Source organism: Calonectris borealis, chromosome 14, assembly GCF_964195595.1.
Source record: "Calonectris borealis chromosome 14, bCalBor7.hap1.2, whole genome shotgun sequence".
Lineage (NCBI taxonomy): Eukaryota > Metazoa > Chordata > Aves > Procellariiformes > Procellariidae > Calonectris > Calonectris borealis.
The window spans coordinates 20,354,462-20,380,888 of NC_134325.1; the positions used below are offsets into that span (position 1 = coordinate 20,354,462).

Here is a 26,427-nt window from a genome sequence, read left to right on the forward strand (position 1 = left end):
CAGGCAGCACCGGGCTATAGGGCAGCACCGGGCTATAGGCTCAACGGGCAGGACCGCGCTATAGGGCAGGACCAGGCTATAGGCTCAAAGGGCAGCACCGGGCTATAGGCAGGACCGGGCTATAGGCTCCAATGGCAGGCGAGAGCCCCCATCCCGAGGGGCGGGGCAATGCTCTCAGCCGGGGGCGGAGCTCCCTCCACGCCCCGCCTCCTCCGCGCCGTGACGCAGCACGCACCAGCCCCGCCCTTCCCTCCCAGCGCGCAGGCGCGGCCGCAGCCCTGAGGCGCCGCTCCCGCCGCCTGCGGCCGCCTCCGCCATGGGGAAGAAATCCCGCGCCGCGCCGGGCCGCCGGCCCATCCTCCAGCTCTCCCCTCCCGGTCCTCGCCGCGACGAGGCGGCGGTACCGCCGGCTGAAGGGGCCGACTCGGGTTCCGAGCCGGGTAACGGCGGAAGGGGATGGGGATGGGGGGGGCGCTTTGTTGGCGGGGCGCGGCCTTGTGGAGGCCTCGGCGCGGCCTCCTCGTAGCGCTGCGGCCTAGTGGCGGTACCGGAGGCGGGGGGGGCGCGGGGGGGGGCTCCGCCCCGCCCCGGGTCCCCCCCCCCGCCTCCCCCGGCCTCAGCCCCCCCCGTCTCTAACGGCTCTTCCCTCACAGACGAGCCCGAAGCGGTGGCGGAGCCCCCCCGCAGCGCGCCCAACCCGCCGCCCCCCGCGCCCGCCGCCGTCAAGCCCACAGGTACGAGACCCCTCGGGGAGACGCAAGACATAAATCCCCCCCCCTTAAAAAAATGAAGGGGTGTGCCCTTTTTTTTAGGGGAAGAGGGTCCCCAAGCACCTAATTTTCCTAAAAAAAAAAGGTGTTTTTTTTCTTCTAAATGTTTGGTTTTTTGTGGAGGGGGCTGTGGTTGTTCCCCTCTCCTCAAGTCCTTTTTTTTTTTTTTTTTGAGGCGGGCTGATTGTCCCCCTTTAAGTACTTTTTTTTTTTAAGAGGGGATAATTAACCCCTTCCTAGATAATTTCTTTTTAGGTGATTGCCCCCTTTTTAATTGTTTTGGTGGTTTTTTTTCAGGGGAGTGATTGCTCCTCATGAAGTGCTTTTTATAATTTATTATTGAGGTAGGATGATTACCCCATTTAAGTGCCTTTTATCAGGGGGAGTGGGGTCATCCCCCCCAATTTTTTTTGGGGGGGAGCAGGGTTATTGCCCCCATTTTACTGTTTTTGGGGTGGTGGTGTGATGTGGGAGCCCCCCCAAGTGATTTTTGATGGGGAGATGATTTCTCGCCTTAAAAATTTGGGTTAGGAGATATTTTTCTGCCCAGTGCTTATTTTTCTGGGGGAAGGAAGAGGTGATTTCTTTCTTGTCTATTACTGTTATTACCTATTAATAGCTTGTACATAATATTAAAATACTAGCATTTTGGGGAGTGGTGACTCCTGCTCTGTGGTTTGCAGGCAGGATATGATATTCCCCCCCCTCCCCCCAGTTTTTTTTTCAGGGGTGGGGAATTGTTTTTTCCTCCTAGTGTTGTTCCGTTGTTTCTTTTTTTCCCCGGGGAGGGTATTTGTCACTCCTGGTGTGGTTGGGGGGCTGGTCCCCCCCTGATTTTGGGGGTCAGGAGATATGTCCCCATGGATGTTTTGAAGAGGGAGGGGCGGCGTTTTTCCCTTGAACGCCCACGGGAGGGGGGTGCCCATCCCCCCAAGCCGGCCCTGCCGCTTCCTGTGGGGCTGCTCCCCCCCTCGCAGCGGGGATTAGCGGGGTGACGGCAGGACCACCCGATTCGGGGTGGGGGGTTTGGATCTGCTTCCCTGCGGCGGCAGGAGGAGCCGCGCTGGTGGCTCGGAGGCAGGCGTGCTGCACTGTGCCCCCCCTCGCTGAGGGTCCACTGCTCCCCCCCGGCCAGGAGGCTTGTGTCTGCTCGGTGCCTACGCAGACAGCGACGATGAGGAGGGTGAAACCCCGGAGAAATCGGCCCGTTCCGCAGACGCAAATGGAAACAATTCGGCAGACATTGACAGCACGCTGGCAAACTTCCTGGCGGTTAGTGCGGCTCCGGGGAGGGAGGGGGGTGGCCGATAAGCGCTTTGACTTTGCTTTTGCCTCCCCTGGGATTTGAAATTCACGTTGGGATGTTGTTTTCACAGGAGATCGATGCCATCACGGCTCCTCCACAGCCCGCCGAGCCCACTTCCGCTGCCTCCGCGCCGCCCCCCACGCCTCCGCGCCCGGAGCCGAAGGAGTCGGGCTCGGGCCAGTCCGCGGGCACCGCCAACGGCGCGGGCTCTGCGCCGGCCCCGGAGTGGCAGTACGACACCCAGTGCTCGCTGGCGGGAGGTGAGCGCCTGGGCGGGGGCACTGCGCCTGTCTCAGGGGGCTGCTGTCCCCCCCTTTGCTCACCAAAGGGAGCTGAGGGCGGTGACAAGTGGTTGACACCGGGGAAGGGGGGTGACAACTGCCTGGGGAAGCGGTCCAGCTGGCGGTGGGACGCAGGCTCTGCGTGTCCCGTGGGTGACGGCCTGTCCTTGTCCCCCCGGCAGTGGGGGAGCTGGAGATGGGCGACTGGCAGGAGGTGTGGGACGAGAACACCGGCTGCTACTATTACTGGAACACCCAGAGCAACGAGGTGACCTGGGAGCTGCCGCAGTACCTGGCGACGCAGGTCCAGGGCCTGCAGCACTACCAGCACAGGTGGGTGAGACCCCCGGCCCTGCGAGGGGAGGCGCCGGGACGTTGTCCCCGAGCCCGCCCTTCACTCCCGCTCCTCTTCCTCAGCAGCACCGTGGCAGGCGCCAACGGCAGCTTCGTAGCGGCTGCCGAGCTGTACCCCCAGGAGAAGGGGGCTGCCCCGGGCAGCGTCAGCCGCGGGGCCAGCCTTGCCAAGCGGGAGGTGAAGAAGGTCAGTCAGACGCGCTGAGCTCCGGGTTCTGGTTGCCACAGGGCTTGTAGGCACCCCTTTGGGCTTCCTCGGCAGTGGGTGGGTCACTCTGCTCTGTTTGCAGCCCGAAGAGGGGCCCTGTCAGCATGGGGTCGCCTGGGCTCCTTCCTCTGCGGGCTGCGGTCTCCTTCGCTGCTTGGGGAGGGTGTAGGGCTGGGGTGAGGGGGCAGGGAGCCGTGGCTGCTGCCGGAAAGCTCACACGGAGCTCGACCTGCAGGAAGTGAACGAGGGCGTGCAGGCCCTCTCCAACAGCGAGGAGGAGAAGAAAGGGGTGGCTGCAGCCCTCCTGGCACCGCTCCTGCCCGATGTGGTGAAGGAGGAAGAGGAGCGCTGGAGGAGAAAGGTGATCTGCAAAGAGGAAGTCGAGCCGCCCCCGGAAGAGGAGGCGAAAGCTGAAGAGGTGGCGGCTGCCCCCGAAGAGCCGGAGCCCAGCAGGGACCCCCTGGAAGACACGCTGCAGGAGGATCTGTGCAGCGTGGTGCAGTCGGGGGAGAGCGCTGAGGAAGAGGAGGAGCAAGACACCCTTGAGCTGGAGATGGTGCTGGAGAGAAAGAAGGTAAGGGAAGCATTTTTGTCACGGAAATAAGGCCGCACGTGCAGTTGAGGAACAGCTGGAAATAAACCGGGAGCAGCAGACGTTTGCGTCTCTGTCCTGCCTCCTCTGGGAGAGCGACACTGCCTTTCCCATGCTGCTCCTATACGGGCTTGGGCTCCATATAGATCTGGGCACTAATCAGCCGTAGCTTCACACGGATGCTCTGCTGACGAGTCAGCAGCCATTGGCAAACTCTTGCTCCGTCTTTGCTGCTGTTAACGCGGTGCCCTGATTAGAGCAGCTGTTTGCTCTTCTTTCACGGGTGACTTGTAACCACCGCTGCTCTTCGGAGGAGGCTCAGGTCCCTGAAGTGCCGCTCGCTGTCGTGTCTCTTGGCAGGCAGAGCTGCGTGCCTTGGAGGAAGGCGATGGCAGCGTTTCGGGCTCCAGCCCGCTCTCCGATGGGAGCCAATCGGCCTCGCAGGATGCAACCCGCAGGCTGGCCTCCAAGCGAGGGAAATGGAAACTGTTTGTCGGAGCCGCCAGCCCCGAATCTGCGAGTCGAGGCTCCAGCAAAACGGGCCGGGAGAGCCCGGAAGCAGGAGAAGCAGGTAATTGGAAAGGCTCCCTTCGGAGGGAGGAGCGGGTGTTTGGAAAGGCCGCAGCCCTCTCCCGCCGGGGTCTCCTTCCCCCGAAGATGCACGGGGCGCCTGGAGCCCGCAGAGCCCCACGCGGCGCATAGAGAAGCCGGGACGGGCGGTGAGGTACGTGTGCCGGGCAGGGGACGAGCCCAGAGGGGTGGCTGTCACATGGCCGAGCTCGCAGCCGGCAGCGCGAGTCTCACGGGCTCAGGGCAGCGTGGGGATACGCTGACGCTCTGCCAGATTCTCTCCTTTATCCTAATTAAAGGGCGTAAACAGGAGAGCGCCCATATTCAACACTTCTATCAGGAAAATAAATAGAGTGCCCGTACTCAACACTGTATCAGGAGAAGGAACATGGAAGCGTGAGAACGGCTGCTTCACGCCCCACCGCCTTCCGCTTTCCTCCCAACATTATAAATCCTAACCGTGGTACATGGGGAGCTGTTCCCTTCCTCTTTTCAAGTTGTGTTTCTAAGCTGCCTGGTAACAGTCGCCAAATTTCAGTTGGGCGAGGTGTTCCCCGAGAGGCTCCGCGCTTGGTGCGTAGGACCTCGCTGCGAGGAAGACCTGGTTCATGTAAGGGTTGTTTGATACCAGGCGTGTGTTGGATATGTCACTCGAGCAACAACAACCCCTCGGCAGAGCTCGCGTTGCTGTTAACACTCTGCTTTGTCTGGTACAGCCGTGGTCTTTCAGAGGCTGTTGTCAAATACATGTCAAATACACGTACAAATACGTGGTCTTTCAGATGTTGTCAAATACATGTTAAGAGCAGTTCAGTGGATGTTGCAGAGCATCGCCTAAACTTACTGCCTTGGGGAAATCACGCGATACAGCTGTTAGCGCTCCGCTACAGCCCGTGCTTCGCTGCCTGCGCCGACCCTCCTGTCCTCCCCAGCCTCTCTAGAGCTGCGCTCCCCAAAAAGCGCTGGCCACAGCATTTGAGAGAACAGCCTGTGCCTGGCACCCCGGCTCCCAGATGTGCCGGTCCCTCCCCGGCACGAGGCTTCAGGCCAGCTGCCTGCCTCACGGCAAAGAGGGAGGCAGCCCCTCTGGCCCAGAAAGCTGGCTGAATGAGAGACAACTGCTTTTCCCTGGAAAAACTGGTACAAAAGTGCCCTGAGCCCGGAGCAGGCTGCGTCCTGCTGAAGTGGGAGACGGTGCCTGCCCCAAAACGGGGTTGATGCGGCCCTAAAGTGCATCTGCTTCAGGCAGAGGTGTGATCTGGATGGCAGGCCTGGCGTTAAGTCGGCGGCAGTGTTTGTCCAGGCTGGCTCTGAGGGATGGTTTTCCTGCGGAGGGCTTTGCCTTGTGCCTCGCAGGCTCGCGAGCAGAACGTCCCTGGAGCCAGCTCTTCCCAGCAGTGCTGCTTTCCCACTTAACCTGGGGAACAGGAAGCTGTTAACTCTAAAATAACCTGTTTGAAGTTGAGCCCTCTGCTGCTGGAGGGTGATTGAGGGAATTGTCCTGCCCTTCAGCGCCAGGGCACACCAGGAATGTGTTGTGTTTTTTTTTTTTTCCCCCCCAAGGGCTTCTGATAGGAGTCCCTCGCAAAACTTCCCTGCCTGGAATTTGTCGCTTGGACAGGGAATTGGTCACCACTGTCCTGTGATGAGGCAGAGGCAAAACCTTACCGTCTCGACAACTTTTTGGGAGCTCTTTGGTCTTTGACAATTGTCTCAACTTATTTAATCCTCCTTTTCTTGACAAATTATCAAACCGCTGGAGTTTAATGATTTCCTGCCTGGCGGTTCGCTCTCTCCACGCTTCCTTTAACCCCTGTGCTCCAGGCTGTTCCTCCTTCCTTGCGCTGTAGCAGCTGTAATTCTCTGCTTCCCGTGCTGTCCTTCTGGAAGGACCCTCACCATCAAAACACAAGAGGCAGTGACCCTCTCTCCTTTTTAATTTCAGGCTCTTGTCGCTGGCTCCTGTAGGAAAGAGGCCCTGGCTCTCTCCGTGCCCTCTCCTGCAGCGGCTTTGGCTCCCCGGCACGGTGTCTCCAGCCGGCTGTTGGCAGCGCCGTGGCGGTGGTGGGAGAAGGGCTCACCTTTCGTTTCTTCTCCTGCAGCAGCGAGCACAGAAGCAGTTGATGCGAATTCAGACAAAGAGGCAGAGTCTGAGGAGCCCCAGGAGAAAGCAAAAGCACAAGGGGCACCAAAAATAGAAGAGGAGGAGCAGGACCTAAAGGTAAGGAGGCGCAGAGGTGCGTGTCGGTGAGATCCGTCCCAGCTCGCGTGAGGGACACGGCTGGGCGCTCAGCCCTGGCCAGTTCGCTGCTCTCCCAGGGGCTCGCCGTGCCGCCGGCAGTGCGGAGGGACGCGCTGGCTCCCTTGGCCACCCCTGCCCAGGGGACACCACCAGCTTGCGGGGACACCTGAGCTTTGGGCTGTGGGTTTGGCCCAGCTGGAGCGACCTTGTCCGCCTCCCGCACTGCCAGCGGGACAGCACTGTACCCCTGCCGAAGCTGTAAACCTCAGATCCCAGCGCGGCTGCAAGAGCAGCTGGCCCTGAGAAAGAACGGCCGTGCAGGATTGGGCCAGCATCTCTGCAGCCCAGTGTCCTGTCCCCAGCAGGAGCCAGTAGCAAAGGCTTAAGTGTTTTAAAAAAAAGAAAAGAAAAATAAAGGGGGTGTGGGGGGGATAAAGACTGAGCCCTGGGTCTGGTCATGAGAGAGAGCAAACGCTTTTGTCTTGACTTTCTTTTCACCAATAACGATGTTACAGTCCTCTGGCACGTGCCCGTTCAGTCGTCCCGTTTCCAGGCTGAAGACTCCTCGTCCGTAATCTCTCTGTGTCTGGAGGCTGCCGGTACCTGTTGCACTGCCCTTCGCCCGGCATGACTCTTGGAAGTTGTTAGATGCAAACTGGGGAAGCCCTGGGGATTTTGGCAGCATCGTGCTGATATTTTCTCTTCCGAGCCTTGGTTTGCTCTTTTTGGCTGCGGCTGAACGATTCCCAGAGCCCCTTCCTGAGCCATAGTAGTGACAGGCGGAGCTACAGGCTCTCGGTCACAGTTACACAGAGTAGCAAGGGAGATCTTTTCGATTTGTCCTTTTGATTCCCTGGTCGCTCGTTACCTGAGATCTCCTGCAGCGTTAAATTTGGCTCCTGAGTAATCTAGTTTCGTTAGCAAATGTTGTCACCTCCCTGTGCCAGATGGTTTACGGATGGGGAATTGCCGGCTCATGGTAGAACCCCGGTGGAAACCTGCAGCAAAAGCTGACCTCTGGTCCTGCCCTCGTTTCCCACCACTTAAACATTTTTCCAGTGTGAAAGGGGAGGACTTCGTCATTGTCCTCGTGACAGATTTAGCATCTCCTGTAAAAGGACTCTAGTAGAGTTTTGAGATGTGATGTTCCCTGCCCAAAACCTCCTTCAGTATAGCATCTATACGAGGCTTGTCTGATTTTTAAAATTTAATTAATTTTTTTAAAAAAAAAGCAGCCTGCAGCAGGACCACGCTCGTTGGCCGCTGTGCCCCAGATGGCCGCCAAAAGCCTTTTAAGCTGTCACATTTGCTGTCCCCTTTTCTCCTGGTACTGGCGGTGCTCTGTGACGGACTGTGTGCTGTAGCGTGGTGCTTTCCCATGCAGGATCCCTTTAGAGCTGTTGGAGGAATGCCGTCTCCTCGGGTAATCGGTACCGTTTGCTTCATCGGTTCGGGGTAATCTCTCTTCTGCCAGCTCTCTGGTTTGCAGGAGATCCGCCGGGTCCACCGCTGCGAAGTCACCCTCTGCTGTGGGATCTTCCCTGGCTTCTCTGTAGCCACGTTAACGCGGGAATTCATTTCCCTGCCTCGGGCTTCTCTGTCTTGTCTGTCTGGCCCGTCCCCCTCTCTGGAGACAGACGCTGTGTTGTCGGCTTTGGGGACCTTCCGAAGCCTTTTCTGAAGAGTGAAGGAAAAAAGACTTTTTTAGAGCCCTCCTTAAAGCAGTCGTGATGCCGCTTGCAGGCGTCCACCCTCTTTCTGCCCTTGACTGCTGTCTGGCTTGTAGCTGCTTTCATGCAGCCCCCTCAGTCAGGGGGATTGACACGGGGGATCCCCGTCCCCCTGTGCAGTGCCCGACGTGGAGGTTGCACTCCCGCGGGACGCTGGGGTTGAGTAACGGTGGTCGCTGCAGGCTGGCCTGAATCTTAACGTAAATGCTCTCTGTGCTCGGGAGTAAATCCAGAGCTGTTACCTCTCTCCCGTGCTTTCCAGCTAGTTCCTCAGGAAAGCGGCGATTTACAAAGTCTGAAATTATATCCTGGCCCATTTCCTTTGAGAAATGGTTGAAGTATTATATTTAACGCTTTATGGCCTGGCGATTGCTCTGCTGTAACTCCAGAGCTGGGGCGCCAAAGCAGACCGAGCCCGTATCCTTCTTCGGCTGATGCGGAGTGGTGACCGCGCCGAGAAGCGCTGGGAGTAGGGAAGGGTCCGCGTGAAGGCGTTGGGGTTCGCTGGCACCTCCCGCGGCTACAGAGGAGGTGTCGTCCTGCCACCCCACACCGACCCCATCCCTGGGGCGCAGGAGCTAGCGGGGCTTAAAGGAGGGGGTGACAGGCGCACACGTTCAGGGTGGCACGTCCCAGTCCCGCCAGGCTGAGGGGCCGCGGGCGGTCCGGAGTCCTGTTTGCCGGGGAAGGCCTGGAGCCGCGGGGCCGCAGCAGCCTGGTGACACTACCCGAGGGCAGCTCTTTACTCTCCCCTTTCTCCCTGGCAGTTTCAGATCGGAGAGCTGGCAAATACTCTGACTAGTAAATTGGAGTTCCTGGGCATCAACAGACAATCTATCTCCAACTTCCACATGTTGCTGTTGCAGACAGAGGTAACCGAGCCTTCGCCCCTCGCTCCGGCCTTCTGTTCTGAAGCGGATCAAATACTGTCCGCCGCTCGAGCGCCGGTGCTGCGTGAACCTCGTGGCCGCGGCAGCACTGCACCGCGCCGCGCGCCCGCCCGCCTGCCTCCTGCAGGGCCCTTCCTCCGCGGGGGGCGAGCATGGCTTTGCGCGGAGGCGGTGTCTTCCTCCTGGGCCCCCCGAGTCCCGTGCTGTAAGGGAGCCTCCCGGACCTCGAGTCCTGTCCCGAGGGCCGCTTGCAGCCTCCCTCAACGGCTTCCCCCGGTTCTTGCCCTCTAGACCCGCATTGCAGACTGGCGAGAAGGTGCTCTCAATGGAAACTACCTCAAACGCAAACTCCAAGACGCAGCCGAACAGCTAAAACAATACGAAATAAACGCCACCCCTAAAGGCTGGTCCTGCCACTGGGACAGGTACGCGCTCTCCTACCTTTCTCACCTTTCATCTCTGACATCTCAGACATGATTTGTGACCATCACCACCCGACGACGTGGCGCCGTCCCTCTCGGAGACTGAGAGCAGCTTCTGTTAGCAGTGCTGGGCAGGCAGAGAAACGTCCGGCACTCGCAGAGTTTGGGCCAGCCACCAAACTGGAGGATCCAAACGGAGTGCTCAGTGCTTTGAGACGGAGCTGATTTCCTGATCGGACAGAGCTGGTGTTCACTCTCGCGAGTGTAAAGCGCTGTGGAGGGCGGGCCTGGGGGGTCGCGCATGCGAGAGCTCTGTGAACTTTGCAGGATCTCTGGATCACCTCTTCTGACCAACAGCTCTGACAAAGGACAAACTTCAACTCATCGACGGAACGAAGAACAAGATTTCTGTCTCCTGCCAGCAGGTCAGACCCAAACATTTCTTTGTCTATTTGGCTTTCTTGATTAATTTTCCTTTGTTTGAAATCTTTGCTCTTTTGTTTTTCAGCTCCCAGATCCGCTCCCTCTCTCTAGCATTCACTGTGTGTTTGACACCAAGAGTATCATAAAAGCGACCTCCGCGCACCACGGGGTAGGGGGGCAGCCGCTTCTCTCCATTGGGCTGTTCCCCGGTGCCTCTTCTTGGAGGGCGACTTTCAGCCAAGGTGGCGGCTGAAAGTCCCGATGCTAGCGAGACGTCGCTCTGCTGCGCGCTGGCCTGCTTTCTCAGCCCTCCCCTCCCTCGGAGCGGGGGGCTCAGGGCGACGTTCACGCAGCCAGCAACGCAAATAGCTTTGAGCGAGCCGGCTCGGGCCTCTCCTGCCTCTGTCCTCAAAGTTGTTTGTTGCGTTTGGGAGAGCGGCAGCCCTGCTGCGGAGGGTCTTCCCTGCGAGAGCGCACCGCTGTCGTGGGCAGGCCCGCCTCGGAGTGTCGGTGGCGGGGGAGGGAATCTAAAGCCTCCTTCTCTTTCTTGTGATTTAGGGAGCATAGACGCTATTTCTATGTTAACGAGCGCTCAGGAGAGTCGCAATGGGAGTTCCCCGACGGGGAGGACGAAGAGGAGGGACAGCGGACCACCGACAGAAAAGCCGACGGTCCTCCTAAACCACCTCCAAAAGACAAAGGAGAGCGCACCGGGGACCCCGCCGAGCGCTCCACAGGTACAACACGGGAGCGGGAAGGGGGGAGTCGCTACGGTTGGGGGGGTCCTGAAGTGGGGTGTTGTGGGGCCCCGCCAAGCGCTGCCGCGGTACGCGGTGGCGCCGGCCTTCCTCCCCGGGCATCTTGCAGTGGCTTTAGCAAAGCCGGGACAAGCGCCGCTCCTGCGTCCGAGCTGTCCCCATCGGTTTTAGGCGGCGTGGCGGTGTTGGGGAAGGCGGCGTGCAACTCGTCATTCGAGCCCGTGGCCTGAGCTCTGCCTGCCCGCTCCCAGGCAGGGCCCAGCGGGCAGGAGCAGGCAGCGCGGTCCGTAGCGTGGGTTTTCAAGCCTGTGTCAATATGTATTCTTCAGGCTCCCTTTGTAAAGAATCCTTCTCAGGCCAAGTTCCTGCTACGTCTCTCATGCCGCTCACTCCATTTTGGACTCTGCTTCAGTCCTCTGTCCCGGTCCTCCAACCTCCTTTGCCTTTGGAAATGCCTCCGCCGCCTCCGCCTCCACCGGACTCGCCCCCGCCGCCGCCCCCGCCGCCCCCGCCTCCCGGAGAAGATGGCGAGATCCAGGAAGTGGAGATGGAAGACGAGGGGGGTGAGGAGCCGCCCGCCCCGGGAACGGAAGAAGACGCTCCCCTGAAGCCTCTCCTGCGCCCAGCTGCCAGCAGCAGCCAGGTGAGCGGCGGTGCCGGCAGCTGGGCGAAGCTGGGGCTCAGCCGGTCCCACCACCCCACGCCTGGCACGTATGAACCCGGGGAGGGGGCACGGAAGGGCGCTCATACGGCCAGACCTGGGGGCCACGTCCCTCCCGGCTCGGTGTTCACCTCGGCACTCTCCTCCAGGGCGCCGTTGAGCCGAGCCCGGCCCCGCTGCTCTCCGCCAAGCCGCAGAAGAGGAAAGCTGTGGATATGAGCCCGGGGCTGATGCAGCGAACGGCCACCATCGGCAGCTGCCCCGTCATCTACAGCCAGCCCCTGATGGCCGCCGGCAAGTACCAGCCTTCGGCCGTGCCCCTCGCCTCCCTGAGGCCGCGCCAGCGGCTGCAGGGCGAGATCCAGGGCCACCCCAACCTCCGCATCGCGCCGGGCCACGCCGGCCCTCAGCCCGCCGCGCTGGGCCTGCAGTCCGGCTACCTGGGCGTGACGACGCCCGCCGCGCCTTCCGTCATGAGCTACTCGGAGTGCGCCGCGCCCGTCAGCCTCGCCGCTGCCACCGTGCAGCCGGCCCCGGCGCGAGGAGCCCTGCCCGCTGCCGGCACTGCCGAGCAGCCGCCTCCCCCGCCGCCCCCCCAGACGCCCCCACCTCCCGCCCCCAAGGCGCCGCCGCCGCCGGAGAAGGAGAAGCCGAGGAAGGGGCGGAAGGACAAGGTAGGCGGGTGCTCTTGCGCCAGTCCCTCGCCGTCGCGCTGGGCACCCTCTCCTCCCTTTCCAGCCTCCCTCACCATGGCCTTTTGCGTTTCTGGCACAGGGCAAGAAGGGCAAGACGAAGATGCCGTCGCTGGTGAAGAAGTGGCAGAGCATCCAGCGGGAGCTGGATGAGGAGGAGAACTCCAGCTCCAGCGAGGAGGACCGGGAGACCACTGCCCAGCGGCGCATTGAGGAGTGGAAGCAGCAGCAGCTGATGAGGTACGGGCCCTGGGAGGCTGCCCCGGCGCCGGCAGTGCATCCCCGTGGCGCATTGCCCGGCTCGGCTCCTCCCGGGGGGGACATTTCCTTGCCCCATGTAAAGGCAGAGGGTGGGGATCTGCATCTCTGGCCCCGGGGGTCTCACGAGGGTGATGGGGACCGTCGCCTTCCGCTGCCCGGGCACTGACATCCCGTTTTGTCCCCGCAGTGGCATGGCGGAGAGGAACGCCAACTTCGAGGCGCTGCCGGAGGACTGGCGAGCGCGGCTGAAGCGGAGGAAAACCGCGTCGAGCACATGAGGCGCGCCACGCTTTTTTTTTTTTTTTTTTTTTTTACAGATGTACAGTTCCGAGCCCTTCACTTGACCGTTGTCCAATAAATTGTAGCAGTTTGGGACGTGCCGTCCGGTTCAGCGGGGGCTGTCCCTGCCCCTGCCGCAGCAGCAGGAGGCCGGGGGCAGTTTGGGGCCGGCGCGCGCCGTGGCCCCGGCTCGGTCTGACACCGTGGGGGCCCTTTGTGGCCCCGCTCTCCTGGGTGTCTGCCAGGATAACGAAATCCCTCTGGCTCCTTTCCCAGCTCAGCTCTGGAACCGCCCTGTCCCTCCCCACTGCTGGCCGGTTGCTCAGCGACCGCGTCCCCGGTCCCTGGCGCTGCCAGCACTGGAGAAAGGTCTTGCCGGGCCTCTCGCAGCCATGCGGCCCTCGGGACGCCCTGCTGCCCGGGTCGGGGAGGGGACACTGGGGGGGTTTGGCGCAGGACTGGTCCCCGAGCCCTATGACAGCTTCATGCGCAGCCACCTGCGCTACTATGGCTACTTCCGAGGTGAGCCCTGGCCGCGGCGGGGCCCTGGCCGTGTCCCCTCGGTCCCCAGCTCTTTGGGCTGCAGCGGTGCTCTCCCCAAGGCCAAAAGACGGGCAGGCAGAAGAGCCCCACGTCCCTGGGGGGCCCCTCCGAGCAGCACCCTGTCGAGGTGCCTGGCACGGGCAGCGCCGATGCCAGCTGGCCGCGGGGTCCTGGGCAGGAGCCAAGCTGTGAGTGAGACCCCCTCGCCCCCCGCAGCCCCCCGGCACTGGGGTCGGTGCTGCCCCAGGGCCTGGAGCTGTGTCCTGGAGCGGAGAGTGCGGGGATCCTCTCCCTGTCCCTGCCTTGGGGGTGGTGGGTGGTTTTGGGGGATGTCCCCACCCCAACCCTGCCAGCCTGGACTCCCTCATCTCTGCCATGGTGGAGCTGGGAGCGCACCGGAGCCCCCCAGCCCCTCCTGGTCCCCTTGCAGCCCCCGGGGTGCCGGAGCCGGCCCCTGGCCAGGGCACGCCGGTCCCCTCTGCGCGGCACCGCAGGTCCCTGGGGGAGCCACGGGCTCTCTTTGCCCTTCCCTCGGTGCGGGGACCCCTGCCCGCTCCACACTGGCCCGTCGAGTGCGAAGTCATCAAGGAGACGATCGAGCACATCGGTGAGGGAGCACTCCCCCCGCCCCCCGCCCCTGCGCCGGACCCCTGTTACGCCCACAGTGCCTGTCTTTATCCCCCCCACTCCAGAGTGGGTCCCCCCAGAACCGGAGCCCTTCTGCCAGCCCACAGGCCACGAGTGGGCCCCGGCCGCCCTCGGCGAGAAGCAGGGCACCGTCGTCTACCACCTCAGCCCAGGTAGCGGGGAGCAGGCAGCACCCCCAGGTGCCTCCTCAGTCTCCCTGAGCCCCCATTGCCGTCCCCCCACAGCACCCCAAGGCTCCTGCTTCACCCACGCTCGGGTTGGGGGGGCCCCGGGCCCCCTCTCCTCGCCGGCCACCCCCTTGGAGGGTCCCCAGGACACCACGCTGCTCTTCGAGTCCCGCTTCGAGAGCGGCAACCTCCAGAAAGCTGTCAAGGTGTAAGAGAGGGGCCGGGGGGCAGCGGGGGGGGCGGTGGCGGGGCCGGGAGCCGGAGCATGGCCCCTCCCGCCGTGCAGGGGCCCTTTTGAGTACGTGCTGACGCTGCGGCCGGACCTGTACACTGCCAAGCACACCCAGTGGTTCTACTTCCGCGTCCAAAACACCCGGCGAGACCCTCTCTACCGCTTCACCATCGCCAACCTGGCGAAGCCCAAGAGCCTCTATGGCGAGGGCATGCAGCCGCTGCTCTACTCCCAGCGGGACGCCCAGAGCCGCGGCATCGGCTGGCGCCGGGTTGGGGCCAACGTCCGCTACTACCAGGGCGGCAGCAGGGAGGAGCCGGCTGCCTTCCGCCTCTCCTGGACGGCGCGCTTCCCCCACGACGGCGACACCTGCTTCTTCGCCCACTCCTACCCCTACACCTACTCCGACCTGCAGCGCTATCTGCGGGCGCTGATGGGCGACCCGGTGCGCTCGCGGTACTGCGCGGTGCGGGCGCTGTGCCGCAGCCTGGCCGGCAACACCATCTACCTGCTGACCATCACCAGCCCCGCCGGCGTGGCGGCCAAGCGGGTGGTGGTGCTGAGTGCCCGCGTGCACCCCGGGGAAAGCGGCGGCTCCTGGGCCATGCGGGGCTTCCTCGACTTCCTCCTCAGCGCCCACGCCGACGCCCAGCTCCTGCGTCGGCTCTTCGTCTTCAAGGTGGTGCCCATGCTCAACCCCGACGGGGTGGTGGTGGGCAACTCCCGCTGCTCCCTGGCGGGCCGGGACCCCAACAGGGCTTACGGGACGGCGCTCCGCGGCTCCTTCCCCGGCGTGTGGCACCTGCGGGCCATGGTGGAGAGGTGAGGTGGGGGCGCGGGGAGCTGGCAGGACGGTGCCGCTCCCACGGTGGTGCCGGTGGCTGTATCCCAATGCGCGCAGGGTGCTGGCGGAGCGGGAGGTGGTGCTGTACTGCGACTTCCACGGGCACAGCCGGAAGAACAACGTCTTCATGTATGGCTGCGACGGCGGCGGGGCCGGCACCAGGCCACGGCTGCAGCAGCGCGTCTTCCCCCTGATGCTGAGCAAAAACGCCCCCGACAAGGTGGGACGCTCTGAAGCCAGCTGGGGAGCGGCACCTCACTCAGCTTCACGGTGACACCGGCTGGTGACGCAGGGTGTGGCCACCGTGCCGCTTCACAAGGCGCCGCCGTGGTGTCCCTGCGGGGCTGGGGAGGGGGACACATCCCCCCGCTGTGCTGACCCCCGGGCTGGCCCCAGTTCTCCTTCCCCAGCTGCAAGTTCAAGGTGCAGAAGAGCAAAGCGGGGACGGGCAGGGTGGTCATGTGGCGCATGGGCGTCTCCAACAGCTACACCATGGAGGTGGCCTTCGGCGGCTCCACGCTGGGTGAGAAGGGCCGCCGCACGTTGCGGGGTGACGGCGCGCTGTCGGTCCCCGGGTTGAGAAAGCCGCCGCTTGTTTCATTGTCCCCTGTCCCCTCCAGGCGGGAGGAGCTCGCACTTCACCGTGGAGGACCTCAAGTCGCTGGGCTACCACCTCTGTGACACCCTGCTTGACTTCTGCGACCCCCATCCTGCCAAGGTGGGCCAGCAGCTGCGGCTCAAACCACAGCAGCCTGGCCAGTCCCAGTGCCGTAGGGGGGCTGCGGTGACGCTGGCTCTGTCCCACAGTTCCAGCAGTGCCTATTGGAAGTGGACGTGCTGCTGCGGCAGCGGCTGGGCCGGGAGCCGGGCTCCAGCAGCAGCTGGAGCGACGTCTCCCCCTCGGAGCTCGAGTCCAGGTACGTCCCGGCCGTGCTGGCCCGCAGAGCCCCGCGGTGCCGGCAGCGGCTGCAGGCGGTCGTCTTCCCCACACAGCACCAGTGGCTCCGACAGCTCTGTGTCCGACGGGCCCCCAGCTCACCTCCACAGCCCGGCCCAGCCAGTGAGTCCCCGGGTGCCACTGCTTTTGGGGCGGGAGGGACAAAGCGCCGGGGAGGCGCGAGGTGTCGCGGGTTGCGGATGCTCCAGCACCACTTTGCCACCTGGCACAGCTGGAGCAACAGAGGAGGAAGCGGCTGCAGAGCCGGAGAGCGAGGAATGCCCCGCACCAAACAAATGCTGTCTACCAGAGCCGTGCCAGTGTCCCGGTAAGCCTGGGCCCAAGAGCACGGTCCACCAAGTCCCAGAGGAGACAGTCCTGCAGGGACGCCTGTCCCCAGAGCTGTCCCAGCCTGGTGCCAGCACCCCTGGGATCTAACCCCTCTTCTGTGATCCCCCAGGCCAGGCCAGTGCCCTCCAGGACCCGCAGGCAGCCAGCTCTCCCCGGCACCCTGAGGCGAGGCAGCGCGGTGGGAGAGGAGCCCGGAGCCGGCTCTGGTGTGCCCATTCCCAGTGCAGCTGGAGCGGGGGACGGCCGCCACGCTGCCGTGGGGGGGTCTCAGCCGGATGGTGGCAGAAGCACGGTGTCACGCCGTCGGCCGCCGCCGCGCACCCACCGCCCCAGTGTCACCGGTGATTCCTTACAGGATACAGCCCCGGGAGCCGAAACAGGGCCGGCCCGGCGGCGGGGCGGGCAGCGGGGCGGGCAGGCAGCTGCTGCCCGCAGGCGCAGGGCGCGTCCCCGCCTCACAGCCCCCGGCAGGGCCTTGCCACCCGCCGCCCCGCGCTGCTGCGCCTGTGCTCGGGATTAAAGGCGGTGCCGCGGCCGTGCCTCTGCGTGGTGTTTCCATCGTGCCGTGTCCCCGGGGCTCCTCCTTGGCCTCCGGCCCTCCGGCCTGCCCAGAGGCTGCCCAGGCCCAGGCCCTGCCACCGTGGCGGTGCCTCAGGCCCTGCAGGCTCCCTTGGTGCCGCAGGCGCCGTCGCCATGACGTCACCTCAGACCCGTCGCTATGACGTCACCTCAGGCCTGCAGGCCGCGGCGAGGCCTCAGGCCCCGCGGGTGCCGCACGCCCCGTTGCCATGGCGACGCCTCAGGCCTGTAGGCCGCGGAGACGCCTCAGACCCCGTCGCCACGGTGACGCTCCCTTGTTGCCATGGCGACCCGGCGGGAGCCACCCCTCCGGCCGGAAGCGATTGGCGGGCGCGCCGGAAGTACCGGGAGGGCGGAAGCGGAAGCGGCGACGGTGTCCTTCTGGGCCGTGACGCCGGGGCGGCACCATGGCGGACGCGGCCTCGCAGGTGCTGCTGGGCTCGGGGCTGACCGTGCTCTCGCAGCCCCTCATGTACGTGAAAGTGCTGGTGCAGGTAAGGGGGGGCCGGTAACCGAGAGCTGGGGGGCGGCGGGGGGTGGGCACAGGGCCCGGTACCGGCGGCGGCTGCAGGCTGCCTGTCCCCGCCGCAGGTGGGGTACGAGCCGCTGCCGCCCACCCTGGGGAGGAACATCTTCGGGCGCCAGGTCTACCAGCTGCCCGGCCTCTTCGCTTACGGTGAGTCTGCCCCGGCGGCGCGGCTCCCTGCCCCGCGGGACCGGTGGTTGCGTGGGGGTCCCCCGTGGGGGGTCCTGCGTGGCCTGATGGGTCCCCGCTGTCCCCAGCCAAGCACATCGTGAAGGTTGATGGAAGAGCGGGACTCTTCAAAGGCCTCACCCCCCGCCTCTGCTCCAGCGCCATCGGCACCGTCGTGCACGGCAAAGTGCTGCAGGTACCGGGGAGTGGGGGGACGTCGCCACCGGCCCCGGGGGGGCTCTGCGGAGGGCGCTGGGGACACGGAGACCCTGTGTCTCGCTGCTTCGGCGTTGGCGTGTCCCTGCAGCGCTGGCAGGGCCTCCCCCGTCCCCGCGGCTGCGCTAACCCTGCCCCTTCCTCCACAGCGGTACCAGGAGGCCGAGCAGGCTGAGGTAGGTGCAAGGCCGCGGCCCCCGGTGAATCCTCCCTCCATCCCTCCCGCTCTCCCTCCATGTCTCCCTCCCACTCTCCCTGCTCCCCCTGTGCCCCCGCGGCTGCGGGCAGAGGCAGCCCGCCGTCGAGCACTGCCCCCGGGGAGACGTGTGTGGCACAGAGGGCTCTGGCGGGGCCGGGGGGCTGCCGAGCCCACGCTGGGGGCGATGGGTCCTTTCAGGGGTGGTGGGGAGGGAGCGGTGCCTTTCGGGGGGCTGTTCCCCACCTGATGGCTCTTTCCCTCACTAGCCTGGAGCCAGCAAGAAGGAGCCTGTGTCCTCGTTGGAGCAGGTCCTCAAGGAGGTGAGGAAGAGGAGGAGGAGGGTGCTGGGTGTGAGAGGGGCTCGGTACGATGCCGGCGCCACTGGGTTTGCTCCTGCCCTGACCGCTGCTGGCCACGTCCCCCGGCCCCCTCCCCCTGACAGCCCGTTTCTCCCCAGACCTCCCGAGAGATGGTCGCTCGCTCCGCCGCCACGCTCATCACCCACCCCTTTCACGGTAGGTGCCTGCCCCGTAGCCGGTGCACGGGCCTGGTGACCCGAGTGACGGGCGCCTGTGTCACCCCGGGGTGTCCCTGTGCCCCCCGCTGACCCCCGCGCCGCCTGTCTCTGCCCGCAGTGATCACCCTGCGCTGCATGGTGCAGTTCATCGGCCGCGAGACCAAGTACAGGTACGGGGCGGGGGGCTGGGGGCTGCCGCGGGGGGGCTGCCCGCCCGCAGGGCCCCCTCTGACCGCGGCGCTCTCCTCTTCCTCCCCGGCCCAGCGGGACACTAAGCGCTTTCGCCACGATTTACCGAGAGGAGGGCGTCCTGGGCTTTTTCGCGTGAGTGCTGACAATAGGGGCCTCAGGGGGGGCAGCGGGATCCCTCCCCAAAATCCCCGGGCCTTGCTCGCCGCTCGGGTGTTACTTCTCCCTCCGGCTGCGGCGCCGCAGCTCTGCTCTCCCGTCTCGCCGGGCTCGAGAAGCGCTCTGCCCTGAGCTCAGCCGCTGCTGGGGCGCGCGGTTTCCCGTTCTGCCCTCCCCGGGGGGCTTCCCGGCGCGGATCCAGCAAGTCCGCGCCTCGTAGCCACCGGCCCTGGGTCGCGTGGGTGACATCCAGTGCCTGGGGACATTAAAACAGAGCAAAGGTGTAATAACCCTTCCCCGGGAGCACCGGTGCGGGGGTGTTTTGGGTCCCTCCAGCAGCTCCCCTCTGCGCCCGCGTCCTCTTGGAACCGCTTGTCCGAGCATCCCTGCTCCTGGGGCTGGGAGTTCCCCTTTGGAATGGCCGTTCCCTCCCGTTCCCAGCCGGCCGTTCCCTCCCGTTCCCAGCCGGCCGTTCCCCAGCTCTCCCCGGCTGTTCCCTGACCTGCCCTTGGCTCATGTTCCCGCTGCCTCTTCTCTTTCAGCGGCCTCATCCCCCGGCTCCTCGGGGACATCCTTTCGCTCTGGCTCTGCAACATGCTGGCCTACCTCATCAACACGTACGCGCTGGAGAACGGGGTACGGGCTCCGCGCCCTGCTCGGGGGGCCCGGGGCGGGCTGGGGGCAGCGTCGCTGGTGCTGAGTTGACAGCAGGGAGGGACAGGGGAGGCTCGGGGGACAGGCAGGGCCCCACTTCGGGGTGGCAGTGCGGCTCCGTGGGGGTTGAAGGGGCCTTTTCTCCTCCCGCAGGTCTCAACCATGGCTGAGATGAAGAGCTACTCACAGGCAGTCACTGGAGTGAGTACAGCCCGTGTGTGTGTACACCCGCGTGTGTGACGCTGTCTCCCTGCGGGGAGGGAGAAGAGAATTGAATCCTCTTTCCCCGGGGAAATGGTGTGTTCCTGTAACCCCGCCTGTCCTGCGGCCGCTGGGCTGGGGAGCAGAGCCGGGCGCTGCCCCGCGCTCCGGAGGGATCAGCCCACGGGGGAGGGAACGCTCCGTGGAGGAGGCGCGTGGCTCTGCGCGCCCGTGGGCTCACGGCCTTGCCTCCGCGTAGCCTGGCCCCGCACGGAGCCTGCGGGAGACGGCTCCCTTCCGGGAGGGGGGAGGGGGTCTTTTGGGGCTTGTTCTTCCCACGTGGAGGGAAGTGGGGAGATCCCCGCGGGGGCCGCAGGCCGCTGCTGACCAGCCCTGCTCTCCTTTGCAGTTCTTCGCCAGCATGCTGACCTACCCCTTCGTGCTGGTCTCCAACCTGATGGCCGTTAATAACTGCGGGTGAGTCTGCCGGCGCCTCCTGCCCCCCTGCCCGGCCGAGGTGGGGGCTGGCGTGGGCGACAGCCACGTCCCTCCGTGCCGGATCAGCTCCCGAAACTGCCTTTCCGAAGCTCCCGGATGGCAAAGAGGTTTTAAACTCGCTGTGGGGTTGATGCCTCGTCGGTAGCGCTGCGGCGAGGGGGACGTGTGGGGCCTTGAAAGAGCCATTTTGGGGTTCAGCCCAGCGTGAAGCTGCAGAGGGGACGGGTCTTACCCCGCTGGCTCGGCCCTGGGTGGAAATAATTTCCCGTGGGTCTCCCCTCTCTTCCCCAGGCTGGCTGGGGGCCTCCTTCCCTACGCGCCCACCTACTCCTCCTGGCTGGATTGCTGGAGCCAGCTGCACAGGGAGGTAAGTGGCCGGAGCCGGCAGCGCCAGGATGCCGCCTGGCCGTGGAGAAGAGCCGGGTGGGAGCCCTGCGGGGCTGGGGGGGCCGCGCCGGGGCTCCGGGCAGCCCTGACTCACCCAGCGGTGGTCGTCTCCCCCTTCCAGGGCAACATGAGCCGAGGGAACAGCCTGTTTTTCCGCAAGGTGCCCGCAGGGAAGCGATACGTGTGGGAGGAGAGGAGGTTTCGCTGAAGCTGGAACCGAGAAGGGAGTCGTGAAGCTGATGCTGGGCTCCGGAGGCCAGGAATTATGAGTGGTGATTTCTATACAGTTTTTTAAAAATCATTTAATGCTGAGAGATGAAGGTGGACGTGTGAGAGTGTCTGTCGTGGGGCCGGGGGCTTCCTGGGGGGGGCTGGCTGGTCTCTAGTGTTCCCTCCCTGATCCAGCCACTGGAGCGCTGTCCCTGTTATTCCCTATTCCCCTGTGGTTTATCCAGCCCTGGTGTCCGCACAGTTCCCCGTGGGTGTGGTCGGCCGGGCTGGGCACTGGATCGGTCCCATGAGACATCAGACATCGTCACGTCCGTCCTTCTGTCCCCACGGGGACCGGCGCCTGTGTCTGGTCTTTAACCTGAAAGCGTGGGTGTTGCCGAGGCTGCCCGGCAAATCCGCCGGCAGAAATCCCTCTCCCGCTTCCCGTGGTGACGCCCCAGGAGCCTTTTCCCGGCCTTGGACCCAGTTTCAGCTGTTTCGACAGAGGAAATTCCCCTGCGAGATCGCGGCGCCCGGAACCGTCACCCTCTCACAAATAACCGCTTGTTTTAAAGACGGGCTGTACCAGCGTCACAGGCGCTGGGGGAGCGACAGCCCCAACTACCTCACGGGCTGCCCCCAGCCTGGGCGGGGTCGGAGGCCGTTCGTTAACGGCTGGGGATAATTGCGGGGCAGCGGCGTGGGTGGTGGCAGGGCCCCAGGAGGAGAGCGCTGCCCAAAGGCCTCCACTCGCGTGCCTCAGTTTCCCCTCCCTCACTCCCTCTTGGGGCCGTAATGGCGGGGAAGGAGATGGGGTCGATCCCGCTGTCGGGGTTCCCAGGGTGCGGCACCCGTGGGGGTGTCACGGCACCACCAGGTAAGAGGGGACACGCAGCTGGTGACGGGGAGGGATGGTGGCACACCTGGGCTGTGAAAAGGTGGTGGCGGAGGGGGGTTGCACACCCCGTCAGAGGGTTGCACACCCGGTGGGGGGCTGCACAGCTGGAGGGGGGGCTGCACAGCTGGATGGAGAGTTGCACACCCAGCGCGGGGGGGGCTGCGTGCAGGGTGGCACAGCTGGAGCAGGGCTCGCGCACCCGGCGGGGTTGTTGCACACCCGGCGAGAGGGTTGCACACCGAGTAGGGGCTGTTGCACACCCGGTGGGAGCTGTTGCACGTGCAGCGGGAGGGTTGCACGGCTGGAGCGGCGCCTGCACGCCCAGCAGCGGGGTCGCGCACCCGGCAGCGGGGTCGCGCACCGGGCGGGGCTGTCCCACACCCGTTGGCGAAGGGCACCCGGGGGCGGGCTCGGGGAGGCGGTGCCGGCCGGTCCCGGACGTCCTCCCCGCCCTCCCGTGCCGCCGCCATGGCGGAGGCCGGTGCGGGCGGTGGCGGGGGGTTCCTGAGCAGCGGGAGCGAGCGGCGGTGCCGGGCGCGGCTGGCGGCGGCGGGGCGGCGGGGGGCGGCGGCGGCGGCGGTGCTGGTGCCGCTGTGTTCGGTGCGCGGCCGCCCCGCGCTGCTCTTCACGCTGCGCTCCCGCCGCCTGGGCGGCCCCCACAGCGGCGACGTCAGGTACCGGCGGCGGGGAGCGGGCACCGGGGCCGGCCCGGCCCTGACGGTGCCGTTGGCTCTTGCAGCTTCCCCGGGGGGCGGCGGGACCCGGCGGACGGCGACGCGGTGGCCACGGCGCTGCGGGAGACGCGGGAGGAGCTGGGGCTGGCGCTGGCCGCCCCGAGCGTCTGGGGGCAGCTGCGGCCGCTGCCCGACCGGGTACCGGGGACCGGGCACCGGGGACGGGACGGGACGCGGACACGGGGGGTGGGCGCCGGCGGACGAGGTGACAGGACACCGGGACAGGGGATGGGGTCGGGGGGGCGGGGGGGGCGGAGGGTGTCTGGCGGCAGAGAGTGGCTGGGGACACCGAGGTCACAAGGACAGGGGGTGACAAGGACACGAGGGCAGGGTGGCAGGGACATGGTGACAGGGGCATGGGGCACTGGCTGCAGGCAAGGGGGGTGTTGGGTGACAGACACACAACGGGTGTCAGGGTGGGGTGCAGGGGGTCAAGGTGAGCGGGTGGCACTTTGGGGAGGGGGGAGTTGTCACCCCCATCCCTTGCTGATGCACCTTCCAGCAGGGACAGATGGTGGCTCCCGTCGTGGCCAACCTGGGGCCCCTGGAGGACTTGACACTGACCCCCAACCCTGATGAGGTGGGTGACCCCGTACCGGCCACGTCCCCTGCCTGGGGCGCACACCCCCTTCCCCGGCTCCCCCGGTGACGCCGCGGCAGTCAGCCCCGGCCACCCCCTCGCCGCCTGTGCCGGCAGGTGGAGGAGGTCTTCACCCTGCCACTGGCTCACCTGCTGCGGGAGGAGAACCAGGGCTACACCCACTTCCGCACCGCCGGCCGCTACGGCTACACCCTGCCCGTCTTCCTCAACGGCCCCCACAAGGTCTGGGGGCTGACGGCCATCATCACTGAGCTGACCCTGGAGCTGCTGGCGCCCGACCGTTACCGCAGGAAGGCCCACATGGTGGCCCGCCGCCCCTCGGCCCGGCCCCTCGGGGGGGGCTCGGCCTGACACGGGAGGGGACTGGGTGGCCCCAGGTGCCAGGGTGGTGGTTTTGCAGGGGGGGGTGTACAGGCGGAGCTCTCCCCGTGCTTCGGTTGTGCGGCTTCTTCTGTCGGGCAGGGCGCCTGTAGGCCTTGCCGTGCACACGGGGATGGGCGGGAGGGGGCTGCCGCGGGGAAACCGCACCGTCCCCCATTGGTGCTGCTGCCCGCCGGGCTCCACGCGCCAACGGCTGATGTCACACACTGTGATTTAGCAAAAAAAAAGCCACGTTTTTTTGAACCACTTGTGCCACAGCCTCCAAGTCAGCGGCGTCGGTGCCAGCACCGCGGCGGGGGGGAAACGACAGCTGTCCCCCTGGCACCAGCACAGGCAGGAGCTGCCGCGGTGGTGACAGGGAGTACGGGGTCCCCAGGGAGGGACATGTGGCCGTGTAATACCCCGCTGCTTGGTGCTGCCCCACAACCTCTGCCTCTCCCCCCTGCCCAGCCCCAGAGAGGGGACATGGAGTCTCATGGAAAGCCAGGATCTCCAGGCTGGGGGGATCTAGACCCCGGCTGTGTGATCCCCCACTCCCTGGGGATCACCTGCTCCAGTCCACCCCACAAACCCCCGGGAGCCCCTTCCCCCCATTTTACACCTACTCCTGCCCCGCTCCAGCAGAGAGAGAAGCTCGTGAGCACAGCAGTGTTTATTGAGGACCCCCCAACTGCTGCGAGAAGCCCCTTGCCCCCAAGAAGCCCCCCCGGGCAGCAAATGGCAGGGCCACCACCGCTGGCAGCCCTTGATCCGCCACTGGCTCCTCACGCCGATGCCGCTCGGGCTTTGGCCTCCCCGTAGCGCCGCATCCTCTCCTCCAGCTCTGGTCGGAAATGGCGGATGAGACCCTGCGCAAACGGGATGGAGTTAACGGGGCCACTGCCCCCCCCAGACCCTGCTCCCAGCCCGAAATCCCCCCCCACCTGCACAGGCCAGGCCGCGCCGTCGCCCAGGGCGCAGATGGTGTGGCCCTCGATCTGCTTGCTGATCTCCCACAGCGCGTCGATCTCGGCCGCCTGCGCGTTGCCCTGCACGAACCGCGCCATGACCTTGTTCATCCAGTCGACGCCTGCGGGGATGGGAAGGCCGTGAGGGGCCGGCAGTGCGGCCCCCCCACCCCGTGGCCCCCCGCCCGCCCCGGCCCCGCACTCACCTTCCCGGCACGGGGTGCACTGCCCGCAGCTCTCGTGCTTGTAAAACTCAATGAGGCGAGCGATGGCTTTAATGACGTCGGTCTGGGGAGGGAGGGGAGGGTGAGGGCCCTGCCGCGGCACCAGGGGGCTGGGGGGGGGGGGCTCCTCCCTTACCGATTTGTCCATGACAATGACAGCGGCCGTGCCGAGCCCGCTCTGCGCCTGCACCAGGGAATCGAAGTCCATCAGCACGGTCTCGCACACCGACTTGGGGAGCAGCGGCGTGGAGGAGCCCCCCGGGATGACGGCCAGCAGGTTGTCCCAGCCCCCGCGGACACCCCCTGACAGAGAGGGGGGCACAGGATGGGCTGAGCCGGGCCCAGCGCCGGCCCGGCGCGGCTTGGCGGGGCAGCCCACGGCACTTACCGGCGTGCTTCTCGATGAGCTCCTTCAGCGGCACCGACATCTCCTCCTCCACGGTGCAGGGGTTGTTGACGTGACCCGAGATGTTGAAGAGCTTCGTCCCCGAGTTGCGCTCCCGCCCGAAGCCGGCGAACCAGGCGCCCCCCCGCCGGCAGATGGTGGGGGCCACCGCCACCGTCTCCACGTTGGCCACCGTGGTGGGGCAGCCGAAGACACCTGGAAGCAGCGGGAGCTCTCAACGGCCGCGCTCTGTCTGCAGCAGGGTGGCGGCCTGAGGACGACTGGTTTTGTCCTGTGGCCGCCATTTTGTCCCCGCTCTCGAGTGGCAGCTGGGACTTGTGCTGCCGCGAGCCGGTTGCGGCAGGGGCAAAGCGGGGAGGGCCGGGGACGTACCCACGTCGGCGGGGAAGGGGGGCTTCAGGCGTGGCTTGCCCTGCTTGCCCTCGATGGACTCGATCAGCGCCGTCTCCTCCCCGCAGATGTAGGCTCCGGCGCCCCTCACCACGAAGACGTCGAAGGCGTACCCCGAGCCGCAGGCGTCGCGCCCCAGCAGCCCGGCCTCGTAGGCCTCCCGGATGGCCACCTGCGGCGGGGAGGGACGGGTGGGTCTGGGGGCTCCCCCTCCCCGCCGGCGAGGCCCCCCACCCCCCTGGCTGCCCACCTGCAGGTTGGAGGCCTCGTTGTAGAACTCGCCGCGGATGTAGATGTAGGCGGCGCGGGCGCCCATGGCGCGCCCCGCCACCAGGCAGCCCTCCACCAGCTTGTGGGGGTCGTGGCGCATGATCTCCCGGTCCTTACAGGTGCCCGGCTCCCCCTCGTCCGCGTTCACCACCAGGTACTTGGGCCTGGGGGGGTGGGGGCCGTCAGGGCCGGGCTCCCCGCGGGGAGGGGGCCGCGGTGCTGCCGGTGCCGGTGCCGGTGCCGGTCTCACCTGCCGTCCGGGGGCTTGTTCATGAAGCTCCACTTGAGGCCGGTGGGGAAGCCGGCGCCGCCGCGGCCCCGCAGCCCCGAGGCCTTGATCTCGCCGAGGATCCAGTCCACCCCCTTGAGCAGGATCTCCTTCGTCTTGTACCAGTCGCCGCGGCGCAGGGCGCCCTGCAGCCTGCGGGCACGGCACGGCCGGTGGCACCGGGACGGACAGGCCGCACCGGGACCCCCCGCCCCCCGCCCCCGGTACTCACCTCCAGTCGTGCCGCCCGTAGAGGTTGGTGAAGATCCGGTCCTCGTCCCGCAGGGACCCGAACTGCGTCTTCTTGGGCGCCGTCTGCGGGGAGACAGGGACTCAGCACCGGTAACACCGGTATCGGTAGCGGCGGGACCCGTCCCGGATCGCCCCGGCGCTCCCCCCGTCCCCGCTCACCGAGAAGGAGGCGGCGGGCAGGCGCCGCAGCGCCAGCAGCTGCCGGGCGGCCATGGCGGGGCGGGCACCGGCACCGGGACCGGGACCGGGACCACCGTCACCTTCAGGCGCCCCCGCAGCGTCGCTCCAGCGGTGACGTCAGCGCCGAGCGCCGGCGGCGCGGCGGTGGGGGGCGCGGTCACAGGGGCGTGGTCACCCGGCGGAGGGCGTGGCTGCCATGAGAGGGCGTGGTC

At 65.8% G+C, this 26,427-nt stretch overlaps 5 protein-coding genes across 9 annotated transcripts; 4 read left to right on the forward strand and 1 right to left on the reverse strand.

Moving 5' to 3' along the window:
- The first annotated feature begins 265 nt into the window (after positions 1–265).
- On the forward strand, positions 266–12,535 carry FNBP4 (formin binding protein 4). Of its 4 annotated transcripts, none has more exons than XM_075163516.1 (17): positions 266–440; positions 654–734; positions 1,906–2,042; positions 2,147–2,336; positions 2,540–2,690; positions 2,775–2,898; positions 3,155–3,493; positions 3,872–4,082; positions 6,184–6,302; positions 8,821–8,925; positions 9,235–9,368; positions 9,693–9,790; positions 10,347–10,525; positions 10,959–11,189; positions 11,357–11,881; positions 11,982–12,139; positions 12,348–12,535. In XM_075163516.1, exons 1-17 carry the CDS (start codon positions 317–319, stop codon positions 12,436–12,438), a joined length of 2,997 nt encoding a protein of 998 aa, XP_075019617.1. In that variant the 5' UTR covers positions 266–316; the 3' UTR covers positions 12,439–12,535. The 4 variants fall into 4 exon arrangements, with proteins under 4 accessions (XP_075019617.1, XP_075019621.1, XP_075019620.1 ...); XM_075163519.1 differs by having other exon boundaries at positions 268–440; positions 6,187–6,302; XM_075163518.1 differs by having other exon boundaries at positions 268–440; positions 2,778–2,898.
- A 140-nt stretch (positions 12,536–12,675) lies between these two features.
- Positions 12,676–16,968, forward strand: AGBL2 (AGBL carboxypeptidase 2). The gene is made up of 11 exons (XM_075163845.1): positions 12,676–12,961; positions 13,042–13,170; positions 13,413–13,589; positions 13,675–14,005; positions 14,084–14,851; positions 14,931–15,093; positions 15,270–15,396; positions 15,494–15,591; positions 15,681–15,790; positions 15,867–16,170; positions 16,211–16,968. Exons 1-11 carry the CDS (start codon positions 12,832–12,834, stop codon positions 16,679–16,681), a joined length of 2,808 nt encoding a protein of 935 aa, XP_075019946.1. The 5' UTR covers positions 12,676–12,831; the 3' UTR covers positions 16,682–16,968.
- A 48-nt stretch (positions 16,969–17,016) lies between these two features.
- Positions 17,017–20,774, forward strand: MTCH2 (mitochondrial carrier 2). Its single transcript, XM_075163566.1, has 13 exons — positions 17,017–17,234; positions 17,332–17,416; positions 17,524–17,630; positions 17,800–17,826; positions 18,116–18,169; positions 18,307–18,364; positions 18,485–18,536; positions 18,631–18,690; positions 19,257–19,350; positions 19,522–19,569; positions 19,979–20,046; positions 20,359–20,434; positions 20,576–20,774. Exons 1-13 carry the CDS (start codon positions 17,148–17,150, stop codon positions 20,660–20,662), a joined length of 903 nt encoding a protein of 300 aa, XP_075019667.1. The 5' UTR covers positions 17,017–17,147; the 3' UTR covers positions 20,663–20,774.
- A 1,228-nt stretch (positions 20,775–22,002) lies between these two features.
- NUDT8 (nudix hydrolase 8) lies at positions 22,003–23,605 on the forward strand. The gene is given in 4 exon segments (XM_075163571.1): positions 22,003–22,277; positions 22,280–22,434; positions 22,799–22,876; positions 22,994–23,605. Coding segments are annotated over 4 exon segments (735 nt in total). The 5' UTR covers positions 22,003–22,030; the 3' UTR covers positions 23,249–23,605.
- Positions 23,606–23,912: 307 nt separating this feature from the next.
- Positions 23,913–26,406, reverse strand: NDUFV1 (NADH:ubiquinone oxidoreductase core subunit V1). 2 transcript variants are annotated; one of them, XM_075163544.1, is made up of 10 exons: positions 26,195–26,406; positions 26,016–26,098; positions 25,766–25,936; positions 25,496–25,679; positions 25,228–25,417; positions 24,838–25,050; positions 24,586–24,752; positions 24,432–24,513; positions 24,202–24,347; positions 23,913–24,126 (listed from the first exon to the last, which is right to left on the reverse strand). In XM_075163544.1, exons 1-10 carry the CDS (start codon positions 26,246–26,248, stop codon positions 24,043–24,045), a joined length of 1,374 nt encoding a protein of 457 aa, XP_075019645.1. In that variant the 5' UTR covers positions 26,249–26,406; the 3' UTR covers positions 23,913–24,042. The 2 variants fall into 2 exon arrangements, with proteins under 2 accessions (XP_075019645.1, XP_075019644.1); XM_075163543.1 differs by having other exon boundaries at positions 24,202–24,513; positions 26,195–26,342.
- Positions 26,407–26,427: the final 21 nt, after the last annotated feature.